The 13,596-nt window shown below is 44.1% G+C and overlaps 1 protein-coding gene across 1 annotated transcript in view; it reads right to left on the reverse strand.

Moving 5' to 3' along the window:
* Nucleotides 1-6,272: 6,272 nt before the first annotated feature.
* LOC121858370 (insulin receptor-related protein-like) overlaps nt 6,273-13,596 on the reverse strand; it is an 81,249-nt gene continuing 73,925 nt past the window's right edge. Inside the window, exons 22-26 of the mRNA XM_042354812.1 lie at nt 13,162-13,384; nt 11,998-12,139; nt 9,117-9,288; nt 7,969-8,105; nt 6,273-7,196 (exon numbers count right to left, since the gene is read on the reverse strand). Of these exons, the coding sequence (XP_042210746.1) occupies nt 6,879-7,196; nt 7,969-8,105; nt 9,117-9,288; nt 11,998-12,139; nt 13,162-13,384 (992 nt within the window). The 3' untranslated portion in view covers nt 6,273-6,878. The remainder of the gene's footprint in view (nt 7,197-7,968; nt 8,106-9,116; nt 9,289-11,997; nt 12,140-13,161; nt 13,385-13,596) is intronic.

Raw genomic sequence — 13,596 nt, forward strand, 5'->3', positions numbered from 1 at the left:
TGTATGTATGTGTTGTGTAGTAAGGTATGTATGTATGTATGTATGTATGTATGTGTAAAGTGTTAAAACATCGGTTAAACAAAGGGTGAAGTCTGTTTGTGTGTGTCTGGGCCGCATATGTGTTGTGATATTTACGTAGGGTGAAGCTAGTCTGTTCGTCTGTCTGTCTGTCTGTCTGTCTGTCGGTAAAGTTTAATTCACCTTATATTATGGAACCCTGCTTATTTCCTATGATAACTGGACACTGCTTTTAGGTCAGGCTTTATCCACTCTAACACACACACACACACACACACACACACACACACACACACACACTTCTTTGTTTAATTTTTTTGGTGGTGGGGGGGAGGAGATTCATACTACACCTGTCTCTGGCTACTACTAGGCAATTTTCAGAACACTCTTTTAACGTTTTTTCTGGTTGTCGTTCAGCTACCAGTTGTGCGTTCACTTTCATCCCAGAAAACACGTGTATTATTCTGGTTGTGTTTTCACTTTTGTTGGTTGTGTCGTAGCTCCTCAGAAGATAATTGCATCACCAGAAAAATTTCTTGGCCATTAGCTTGCTTCACCTATAAGATTGACCACCTCAACCTAACACATTAACTCAACTCTATCCCACTCATAACCTAACGCTATTTGGGGGATGAGTGTAGGTAGTAGGGCAGGGGTAGGTAGGTAGGGGTAGGTGGTAGGGGTTGGGTTGCTGGGCTGGGTAGGGGTTGGGGTTGCTGGTGGGGTTGGGTTGGGTAGGTAGGGGTAGGGTAGGGGCAAGGGGGGTTGGGCTGGGTGGGGTTGGGTGGGGTAGTAGGGGTAGGGGTAGTGGTGGGTAGGCAGGGTTGCTGGGATTGGGCAGGGTAGTGGGGTAGGGGTAGGGGTAGGGTTGGGCTGGGTAGGGGTTGGGTAGGGGTAGGGTAGTAGGGGGTAGGTGGTTGCTGGGTTGGGGTGGGGTGGGGCAGGGTAGGGGTAGGGTAGGGGTAGGCCAGCTGGGGTAGGGTCAACACACAAACACCTGTGCAAAAACCCCCATGCAACCCCACCCCTCTTCACACCCACCCCACACCCCCTGGTAAGCCAGGCTAGGCACTGTATCAGCAGCCTGCACACACACACACAGGTGAGACAGGCACCCAACCTGGGTCCTGCTCACTCTCTAGGACTTTTGTCCACCAGAGACCTGTCTTTATATATATGAATATCATGATGTTCAGGTAGGAATTATATCGCAACCTGTCGAGTTACACAACATCTCACTTCACTTCAATTTCACTTCAATTTCACCTCCACCCCAATTCCCACCAGCCGTGTCATAAAAGAATGCACGCTATCTGAGTACTTGGACACACACATACACACACAAGACTAACTACACTGTGCTCTGTTTATTTCAGTGTACACGTGTGGTCCAACAAAAAGGACATTCTCAGAAGCCCATTGGGCGATATTTTTTCCTGATTCATTAAGGAGTCGAAGAAAGTGTTCTTTGAGGTTTCAGCTGAAGGACACCCATTCAGAACTAAAGCTGTTGGTGTTCTATATATGTCTGGCTAATGGCTACATTCAAGGCAGCCCAAACTTTATCTGGGGTGTAGAAGGACTCAGTAGAACTAGAGGAATCGACCATGAGAAGCCTTACAAACAGGTGATTCATCATCTCCGCAGTACACAGACGATACACTAGTCTTTATGATATTATTACTGATGAATCACAGCACAGTGTAAGAGGTGAGCCATGGTAACATCTGGTGATTCATCTTAGTTTAATACATCTCCTAAAGTCGGAGAAAATCGTTTTTTCATGGTGTCGTAGGCAGCCCTTTTAGTAAGTGCTGGTACGATAGGTGGTAAGGACACACGGAAAAATCTCTTGATCCCTTCTTGAGAAAATTACGAAAAACTTACTTATCTTTGAGATGTGTGTTGTTCGTTGACGCAAGCGTTTTCAGCTTTGATGGTTGAAGTGGGCGGAGCAGGAGTAGCGAAATTTGTGAATCTTCAGTTAACAGAGCAGATCCTTGACTGTCTCGTCAGTGTCAAAGCTGGGGAATCAAAATGGCCAGTGAAAAGGAGTGGTGGAGAACTGACTGTTGGACTTAAGGATTCTGGTAGGTTTTTCCTGATGTAAGTGAGAGATGAAGTGTACCCCAAGTGTCGCGTGGTTGATGGACTCTGGTTTGGCCTTTCACCAAAGCACGGGGTGTCTCTGCGTTGAGGAACTCAAAGCCTGGGTTGTTGATGGTCAGGGTTTCGAGACTCCTCAAGAAGATGGAGGTTGCCGAATTTCTACCCTGAAGCCTGGCAGCACACCAAAGTTAGAAATAAAATGGCCCGATGATGAAAGTGGTAGTAGCCTGAGACTTAACACCAGACTTATAGTGGTTGCAGGCTGGCTGCTCTGGAGATGTTCTTGTGAGAGGTGAGAGGAGCGCTGGAGGCCTGGGGAGATGGGTAAATGGACCTGTGTGGATGGAGTGAAGGGTGTCGGTGGTTGCTAGAGGGTGTGAGTGGAACACTGGTCGCGTGGACCATGCCAGTCGGGGTGCTGGGAGAGCACCAGCTGTAACTGGGCATAGCGGACTTCACGCTCGTCTCTAGTGTCAGGGAGTGTAGGTGTCCGATAACTTCTTTGTGTGCCACAGGCTCTGGCCGGGACCCACCTACACGAAGTCAGGAGCAAAGAAAGAATCGTCCCGTGGCAAAGCTAGTGTAGAGATAGCTTGGGTCACCCTGAATTTCCACCTACCACAAGCTGCTCAGGCCCACAGCCTATCTTTGAAGGTGGTGGTAGTTTTGGTCTTGGTGAGATCCTGCCTGAACCCAGTGAAGCCACTGATCAGTCCTGCTTGGTGGAGGCCCTTCCCAGATCTCGGGCTCCCTATGAGGTGTGGTTTCAGGAGGACAAACACCTTTCTCCAGAGTGGCCCGAAAGAGTGACGAGGATGAGCTTGTGGTTTAATTCTCTGCTGAGTGTGTTTACCTCTGTTGAGTGTTTACTTTGCTGAGTGTGTTTACTTGTTGAGTGTGCTTACCTCTGTTGAGTGTGTTTACTTGTTGAGTGTGCTTACTCGTTGGAGTGTGTTTACTTGTTGAGTGTAAGCTTACCTCTGTTGAGTGTGCTTACCTGTTGAGTGTGTTTACTTCTGTTAAGTGTATGCATTTGTTGAGTGTGTTTACTCTGTTGAGCGTGCTGTAATTTTGTTGAGTGTGTTTCATTCTGTTGAGTGTGTTTATTTCAGCTGGAGTGTGTTTACCCTGTTGGAGTGTGTTTATTTCGTTGAGTGTGTTTACCCTGCTTGAGTGTGTTTATTTCTGTTGAGTGTTTACCTCTGTTGAGTGTGTGTCATCACTTGTTGAAGAAGCGTACTGCTGTTGAGTGTGCTTTCATTTCTGTTGAGTGTGTTTACCTCTGTTGAGTGTGTGTTTACTTGCTGAGTGTGTTTACTTCTGTTGGGTGTGTTTACTTCTACGAGTGTGTTTACTTGTTTAGTGTAAGCTTTACTTGTTGAGTGTGTTTACCCTCCTCGAGTGTGCTTACTCTGGTTGTGAGGTACGAAATTTCCGTTGAGTGTGTTTACTCGTTGAGTGTTTAATTTCCGTTGAGTGTGTTTACTTTGTTGAGTGTGTTTACCTCTTGTTGAGTGTGCACTTTTAAGCCGAGCAAAGCACTTTGCTGAGCGTGTTTACTCTTGTTGAGTGTGTTTACCTCTGTTGAGTGCAGTTTACCTGGTTGAGTGCCATTTCCGTTGAGTGGTTTATCTCTGTTGAGTGTACTTGTTTGGAGTGTGTTTTAAATCTCTGTTAAGTGTGTTTACTCGTTGAGTGTGTTTACCTCTGTTGAGTGTGTGTACATTTCTGTTGAGTGTGTTTACTCTGTTGAGCGCAAGTCAATACTTTCTGGTTGAGTGTGTTTACTTGCTGAGGTGTTTACTTGCTGAGCGTGCTTTTCTACTGCCGGAGTGTGTTTTACCCCTGTTGAGCGTGTTTACCTCCTGTTGAGTGTGTTTACTCTGTTGAGTGTGTTTACTTCCTTGTTGAGTAAAAGTCATTTCTTGTTGAGTGTGTTTACTGTTGAGTGTGTTTACTTCTGTTGAGTGTGTTTACTTCTGTTGAGTGTGTTTACTTCTGTTGAGTGTGTTTACTTCTGTTGGGTGTGTTTATCTCGACACTCACTGTTGTCCCAACTGTGTGTGTGTGTGTGTGTGTGTGTGTGTGTGTGTGTGTGTGTGTGTGTGTGTGTGTACCTTACCCACTAATATCTGGAGGAGTGATCTGAGGCCAGGTCAGAGTCATCAGAGTTACTCTCTTGGTGCAAACTCCGCCACGGAAGTTCGCTTGTCTGCGCTTTGACGTACCCAAGAGCGGAAACCTACGGCGTTTTATGTTTCTCAAGCAGATGCGCGTCTTAGCTCTATTGTTATTGTTAAAGAAAATCTCCATGTAGCTGATGCTGATATGTTTAAGATTACTCGTGTATTGTTGCCGTTACAGCTATTCCAACCGAGCTGATATTGTTACAGCTTAAGATCACTGTATTGTTAGCTACAGCCAGACCATGCGTAGCTGGCGTTGTTACAGCCTAAGACTACTCGTATTGTTGTGCCATAGCTTCATTCACAAAAAGCTTCAACATCAACTCAATAGCATGATGATAAGCTCTTTCTGTAGACAAAAACCTAACCTAACCTTACCTAACCCAAGGTCAGCAGCCCGGGAAATAGTCTGTAGAGGCGGTAGGTTAGGTTAGGTTGGATTAGATTGGTGTCTCACCTGGTGTTGTTGTGTGGTAATTATCTCACCTGGTGTTGTGTGGTAATTATCTCACCTGGTGTTGGTGGCTAATTATCTCACCCTGGAATAGTCGCTGGACCGATGGTAGAAGGAGTCTCTCAAACCTCTTTTGGTGTAGTCATGGGAAGTGTACTGTGAGGGAGAGAGAGAGAGAGAGAGAGAGAGAGAGAGAGAGGCTCTTAGACTGTTCAATTGTATTCATTTACAATTACAGATTATTTCTCTAATTACAACCCAATCCCAAATTCAACCCAAAAATAGGGTGGATGGAACAAAGAAGGGGGAGTCAGAGTTTCACACGGGGTGCTGTAACAATTAGTAACCCCAACCCCATCCCCAAATCCCAACCCAACCCCACCCCAACCCAACCCCATCCCCATCCCCACCCCACCCCTACCCCATCCAACCCAACCCAATCCCACCCCAACCACCACCCAACCCAACCCAACCCTACCCCACCAACCCAACCCAACCCTACCCCACCCTACCCCAATCCCACCAATACCCTACCCACTCCAACAACCCAACCCAACCCAACCTAACCCTACTCCTTACCCATCTTTATTCTTACCCTTACCTCACTCCCCACCTCTATCCCCAAATAGCGTTAGGTAGGATTAGGATAGGTTAGGTTAGTATTAGGTTAGGTTAGGGTGGTCAATCTTTATAGGTGAAACAAGCTAATGTGGAAATTTTTCTGGTGATGCAAATTATCTTCACAGGAATACGACACAATAACAAAGCGAAACACAACCAGAATAATACGTGTTTCTGGAGGATAAAGTGAAAGACACAACTCGGTAGCTGAATGACAATTGAAAAACGTTAAAGGAATGTTCTGAAAAAGTTATATTGTGTAGAGACAGGTGTAGTATAGATCTCCTCACCCCCACCTGTGTAAAGTGAAACAAAGGAAGTGTGTGTGTGTGTGTGTGTGTGTGTGTGTGTGTGTGTGTGTGTTAGAGGTGGATAAAACCTGACCTAAAACAGTGTCCAGTTATCATAGGAAATAATCGTAAGGGTTCCATAATATAAAGATTGAATTAAACTTACCGACAGACAGACAGACAGACAGACAGACAACATAGCTTCACCTACGTAAATATCACAACATATACACATGGACCCAGACACACACAAACAGACATTCACCAACACATTTAACCGATGTTTTAATATACATACATACATACATACATACATACATACATACATACATACATTAATACCAGGTTAACGAGAATAGTTACGTGGCCTCAGAGTTTGAATGGAAATAATAAAGCGGAAATTATTCACAAATAATGTATTTACTGTAGTCTTGAGCACCTGTTATTATTATTATTATTATTATTATTATTATTATATTTATTATTATTATTACACACCTGAGTGATATCATCCTCGAAGAATTACTACCCAATTAGCTTTAACTAATTACCCCATTCACAGCTGCCTGACCTAAGCAATATATCTCATAATTACATAATATTTAGTACCCTATTTATTTATTTATTTATTTTTATTTATTTAATTATGGTTATTACTCACGGTTTCGGACTTTTAGAAATTTCGGATTTCACGTATTCGGACGAGGTTGTGTTCGGGTGTTTATTTCCGGGTATATGGCGTTAAATACTTTTATTTTCCTTGTTTAAAATATCACGAATATTATCAGTGATTTCTTGTTGGACTTGTTCTTCTTCGTCTTGTTGTTGTTCTTGTTCTTCGTGTTGTTGTTCTTGTTCTCACTGACTCACTAAATCGATGTTTACTTCAGACTACAATAACACAAACCACTTCGACAGATCTTCACAATAGTCGCATTAAATTATCCAGAACAAACAAACAAATACACACATAGACAAACGCACAGACATGAAGAAGACACGGACACACAAAGACAGACGCACATAAACACACATAGACACAGACGCACATAACATAAACAAACGCACACAATTTCTTATAATAACGATAATGTTGATAAACAAGAAAATATAAAGTAACCAAATTGATCAAATCTAAAGAAACTTAACCTAACCAAACCATGCCTAGGTAAAGATTGGCTAGGTTAAGAGTAGCAAAGGTTATCTTAGATCAATTTCCATGGAAGCATCTGTCACTTGCTCGCATAATAGACAGACAGACAGACAGACAGACAGACAGGATAGATATAGACAGAATAGACAAATAGACAGGATAGATAGATAGATAGATAGATAGATCGATCTAGGACTCACCTTAAGCAAATACTTGATGATGGCGAGGAAGGAGGGCCTCTCTCTGGCTTCATAACTCCAACACCGCCTCATGACCCGCTGCAGGGGCTTGGGGCAGTTCCTAGGGCGGCTCAACGTAGCATACCTCTCAACCACTAGTCTTATCACTTCGTCGTTAGTTCGGTTCTGATGGGGAGGACACCGTGTGACTTGGTTAGGTTAGGTTGGGTTGGGTTGGCTTGGGTTGGGTTGGGTTGGGCTAGGTTAGTTTAATTTGGTAGTGTGGTAGTGAAGGTTACACGTCAGGAATAAACCTCCATCTCTTAGTCGTCTTTTCTTCACTACCACACTACCACCTGTACCACACCACCACACTATCACCTCGCCAGCACTACCACACTACCACCTGTACCACACCACCACACTATCACCTCACCAGCACTACCACACTACCACCTGTACCACACCACCACACTATCACCTCACCAGCACTACCACACTACCACCTGTACCACATTATCACCTCCCAGCACTACCACACTACCACCTGTACCACACCACCACACTATCACCTCACCAGCACTACCACACTGTCACCATTTTGTTTATAACCAATAATGTAAACAACGACTAATCACTTTAAAAAATAAAAATAAATAAATTATGAAGGTACATTTTAACAACAATAATATATATATATACGCCAATGGACTCACACCGTATTTTACAGAGATAACATGTTGGAAGTGTCTCATCTATCTTGTGTCTCTGTTATGGATGTAATTAGGGCTTGATTATGTATATATACCTGTACTCGTTTACCTGATGGGGAAGTGTATTTAAAGGAAGTGTTTGGATGTATTTATGTATGGATGGATGGATGGATGGACACACACACACACACACACACACACACACACACACACACACACACACACAAGCGGTAAGAGCACCTCACCTTGTAGGGCGTAACACCCCGGGTGGCCATCTCCCACAGCAGGACGCCGTAGCTCCACACATCACTCTGGGTGCTGTACACGCTGAACTGAAGACTCTCCGGCGCCATCCACTTTACTGGCAGCATCCCCTGGCCTTCTGTTGCCATGAGACACACATATGCGGGGAGTGCGGGGAGATATGATAGAAGTATTCAAGTGGGTGAAAGGAATCAATAAAGGTGATATAGATAAAGTTCTTATAATATCCGAGCAGGATGGGACTCGGAACAACGGATTCTGTTGGATAAGTTTAGGTTTAGGAGGGAGATAGGAAGGAACTGGTTTAAATAGGGTGGTGGACGAGGAACAAGCTTAGCAACTTGTAGTAAGTGCTGGAACGCTGGAAAGTTTCAAAGGGAGGCTGGATAGATTCATGGATGATAGAGAGTGGTAGTAACTTCCGACAGGAGCTGCCATGCACAGGCCAACCGGCCTATTGCAGACTCCTTATTTTCTTATGTTCTTATGTTTACTAAGGTGTTTGTATATATGTATGTTTGTGTGGCGTGTTATGGTCAGCTCTCAACACAAGCTAATGGACCCGGGTTCGATTCCCGGGCAGGGTGAAACTATGGGCAGCATTAATTGGGGACCTGGATGTTAATCGATTTGCGGATCGTGTTCTGAGGTAGTGGTTAGCCAGTGCAGTTGGTGAGTTGTTCGTTTTTCTCGGACTATTCCTTGACACTGGGTCATGCAACTCGTTAACTCAGGGTGTGGTTGTTGTGTTGGCGACAGCTTCTACACCTTAAACAAATTCACGCCAAGGTGGCCCTTGGGCCGGCCATCCTCGAACACCATTATGTATATACAGTATGTATGTTTGTACGTTTATAATGCTCTAAAAGTTTTCATAATAGCTTTGATAATTTTAATCATCTTCATTTACGTTGTTTTACGGTGAATAATAGTACCATCACTGGGAACACGTATATGTGAACTTAGGAAAGATATCAAAACAACGGGATGAAATGACACAAATACCTGGAAATAACACGAATCAATAAAAAAAATATATATCTTATATATTTAAACTTAAAAACCCACCACACGAAAAAAAAAAACACGAATCTTGGTAATGAGGGAAGGAAGGGCCAGGTAGTCTCACCTTTCCTGTAATAATCTGACTTGAGGTTTCGTGTGAGGCCAAAATCACCAATCTTGAGGGTCAGTTCGTTGTCCAGCATACAGTTACGGGCTGCTAAGTCACGGTGTACTAACTTCCCCGCCGCTAGGTACGCCATCCCGTCCGCTGCCTCCACCGCCATCTCTATCATCTTCTGCAGGTAGACACAGCAGTGAGGGTGTTAGGAGTGAGGCGCAGAGGTTAGGTTAGGTTAGTGGCAGAGGTTAGGTTAGGTTAGTGGCAGAGGTTAGGTTAGGTTAGTGGCAGAGGTTAGGTTAGGTTAGTGGCAGAGGTTAGGTTAGGTTAGTGGCAGAGGTTAGGTTAGGTTAGTGGCAGAGGTTAGGTTAGGTTAGTGGCAGAGGTTAGGTTAGGTTAGTGGCAGAGGTTAGGTTAGGTTAGTGGCAGAGGTTGAAGAAGTTAGTGGCAGAGGTTAGGTTAGGTTAGTGGCAGAGGTTGTGGTTAGTTAGTGGCAGAGGTTAGGTTAGGTTAGTGGCAGAGGTTAGTTAGGTTAGGGCAGAGGTTAGGTTAGGTTAGTGGCAGAGGTTAGGTTAGGTTAGTTGCAGAGGTTAGGTTAGTTAGTGGCAGAGGTTAGGTTAGGTTAGTGGCAGAGGTTAGGTTAGGGTTAGTGGCAGAGGTTAGGTTAGGTTATGGCAGAGGTTAGGTTAGGTTAGTGGCAGAGGTTAGGTTAGGTTAGTGGCAGGGGTTAGTTAGGTTATGGGCAGAGGTTAGGTTAGGTTAGTGGCAGAGGTTAGGTTAGGTTAGTGGCAGAGGTTAGGTTAGGTTAGTGGCAGAGGTTAGGTTAGGTTAGGGGCAGAGGTTAGGTGATAGTGTTGTACAGAATAGTGTGTACAGATTGGATAGTTTTGTTCTAACCTAACCTAACCTAACCTAACCTAACCCACAGTCTCTACTCAATACTCACCTTTGAAGACAAGAACTACACGAAAATTTTGTAACTTCGTGTTTTCTTTTTTCCTTTGTGGTTATCAGACTACCTACTGTACACTAATTGGATAACACACCTGACCTTTATCGGCTGCCGAGTTTTAGTTAATATTTTTTTTTTCATTTGTTATTTATTTCAACTTTGTAGATAATTATTATTTTTCTTCATTTGTTGTTCATTTGATCTAACACAGAAGCTTTGAATTGGGAACTATTGTGAATGTTTATCAATGTGGCTTTAAATGTTCAGGTCCCTGCACGTGTGTTGGGTTAAATGACTAACACACACACACACACACACACACACACACACACACACACAATCTAGCTCGGTTGGTACTCGTTATCCTAATAGCGTCACACCTGTATAAATGAGTCCGTTTACCTGGGAAAATCAACATTGCTTTCTCCTACCACCCGCCAGTCTCTCTCTCTTACATCACTATCTACGAATATCCCTAATATGAGTTTGTAAACATCTCAAGAAATTAAAAATCACGTTATTTACAATCACCTATGACTCTCTATATGTTAATAAGGCATATGGAAATGTACTGTATATTAAGGGGAATGTGACGTGACTCAGTACAGAGGTGATTTCCAGGTTAGTTACGACACCTGGTAATTGGAGGTACTACAGGTACTTTATATTTTGATCTTTTGTCCAGTCATAATGTAAGAATCTGGTTCGGTTGAATATTCGGAGCCAATAATGGGAGTGTTTAGCGGTCCGTGTACGTGTTTTTCTGATTCGTGTGCGTGTTTTAGGATTCGTGTCCGTGTTTTATGATCTGTGTGCGTGTTTTAGGATTAGTGTCCGTTTTTACGTTTGTTGTACGTGTTTTCTGGTCTGTGTACGTGTTTTACGATCCATGCATGTGCTTAAGGGCTTTATACATGAATGATTCCACAAAATTAAAAAAAAAATCGTATATTTCTTCTAATTTTTAATACCTATATAAACTGTTCCATCTCATTAAATATCTATGACTCAGGATAATCTATATAATTTTTTTATTTATTTATCGTAATCTATAACGTCACAAAACTCGTATGATGTTTTATGGGCCGTGTTTCTGTCCAGCAGTAACTCGTATCAACAAAACCGTGATGTTTCCCCGTGTTCATGTGCTGACGGGTCGCCTCGATGAGCTGACACACGCATTTCCAACCTGTCAGCGGGTAGTGTCAGCTCATCTCTCTCTTCTTGTCACCAAACCGGATATAGGAGAAAAAAAGAGAGTTGCGTTAGGAGACATGAGCTGAGTGCTTGTGTGTGTTGGGGTGTGTTGGGGTGTGTTGGGGTGTGTTGGGTTGTGTTGGGGTGTGTTGGGGTGTGTTGGGGTGTGTTGGGGTGTGGTTGGGGTGTGGTTGGGTGTGTTGGGGTGTAAGTTGGAGTGTGTTGGGATGTGTTGGGGTGTGTTGTTGGGATGTGTTGGGGTGTGTTGTTGGGATGTGTTGGGGTGTGTTGTTGGGATGTGTTGGGGTCTGTTGGTGCGATCTGTTGGGGTGTGTTGTTGGGATGTGTTGGGGTGTGTTGTTGGGATGTGTTGGGGTGTGTTGGTGCGATCTGTTGGGGTGTGTTGTTGGGATGTGTTGGGGTGTGTTGGTGTGTGTTGGGATGTGTTGGGGTGTGTTGGGGTGTGTTGGTGTGTGTTGGGGTGTGTTGGTGTGGACCTTGATATATCTGAGTTATAATTGCTTTGTGAGGAACTAATCACTTACCTGACCTGATCACTTACCTGGCCTGACCACCTTACCTGGCCTGACCACCGACCTGGCTTGATCACTTGGCCTGATCACCTACCTGGCCTGATCACTTACCTGGCCTGATCACTTACCTGGCCTGATCACCTTACCTGGCCTGCTCACCTTACCTGGCCTGACCACCTTACCTGACTTAACCTGTCCACCTTACCTGGCCAGTGAGGAAGTTGGGCGGGTGTTTCCTGAGGAAGGTCTTCAAGTCTCCCTCCTGCATGAGCTCCATCACGACGAAGACTGGGGAGTAGTCGCCCACCACCCCCAGCAGTCTTACCACGTGGTGACAGGTGATGTTCCTGAGGGAGGTATGGACGACACCTGTAGCTGTACCCACACATCCTATCTATGTTATTAGGAGAGAAGGATGTCCAGTCCCCTTCACTAGTGCGTTTTACAGGAGCTCATCGTCAGGTTTTGTGCAGTGTGGCAACGTTGTGTTTGTTTACATTCGACAGACGGGAACTCACAATAGTAAACACACTATGGAATCCAATTAAAACATTATTAAAACACAAACTCGATGATAATGATTTATGGAATGTTTATATGATGAGCCCCTGTAAACACACTAGTGAAGGGGACGTCACCCATCATCCATTCTACCTGTTGTGACGCATCCATCACCTCACCCCTGTAATATTATCCATTTTACTTGAGTAGTGAGGATGGACGTTCGCCTCTTATCCTCTGTATAAATTCAGAAACTCGACGAATAAGCTACAGGTTTTAGTAATATTCCAAAATACAATACAAGAAAATGGCAGATGAATAATTGTGATCTTTCTGTGCGTATTTTTGTTAATATTAACTTAAGATTCGTCAAATTTAACCAGAATTATTGTCCATGTGATTTGTGTTGTTCGTGGTTGAGGATGTTGACGTCAGAGATCGTCCATAAAACTCAACATTAACACTAGCAAGAGATCTTTTGTGCGAGGTTGTGTGGGAACATTGTGATGGTGTTTAGGAGTGGGCAGCCAGTCTGACAATAACATTGGCTTATCTTACACATAACAATGGAGTATTTTTATAATGAAGGTTTATCATTGAGTCTTAATTAAGGAAACAATGGACGAAGAGAAGAAAATTGTTAAGAAAATGTGTGGCGCTGCAAAGAGACAATCGTGTGTGTGTGTGGAGACAAACTTTGTATAATTTTATCCTTGGAGGTCTTCCTGTATTTGGTCAAGGTCAATCAAAGGTCAAGTTCAAGGGGGTGGAGGGGTCACGGAGGTCATGAGACTATTCCAGTATTATTTATTGACCTCACACAGTTACAGACAGACTCCCTACAATAACTACTACCCCGTGTACTTACTGCATGAGTGCTGCTTCCTTTAAGAACTGGCGTATCTCCTCCGTGCTGGCTCTCTCGTTGTGGGTCTTGACGGCTACTCGAGTCTGTTGGCCACACCGGTTGACCAATCCCTCAAACACCATCCCGAAGAACCCGTGGCCAAGAGGACGGTCGTACATCACCTTCAGGTCATCACGCCAGAAGATAAACTCCTCCTGGAAGATCTCGGAGGGAGCGAAGCCTTCTGTTGGGTGTTGAGGGAACGAGTGAACAGTATGAGGTGAAATTTGTTCCAACTATCGTGTATAAAAGGTGAACCAGGTGTCTCAAGGTAACATACAGGGGGGGGGGGGTGAGAGGACAGATGAGAAAAACAGATACGGGGGAAAAAATTTTTAGAAAGATAGCTATAACGTAAGGGCTGTAGGAGAAGACTAGACGGGGATGGGTTAAAAA

The sequence above is a fragment of the Homarus americanus genome, unplaced genomic scaffold (genome assembly GCF_018991925.1).
Source record: "Homarus americanus isolate GMGI-L3 unplaced genomic scaffold, GMGI_Hamer_2.0 scaffold57980, whole genome shotgun sequence".
NCBI lineage: Eukaryota > Metazoa > Arthropoda > Malacostraca > Decapoda > Nephropidae > Homarus > Homarus americanus.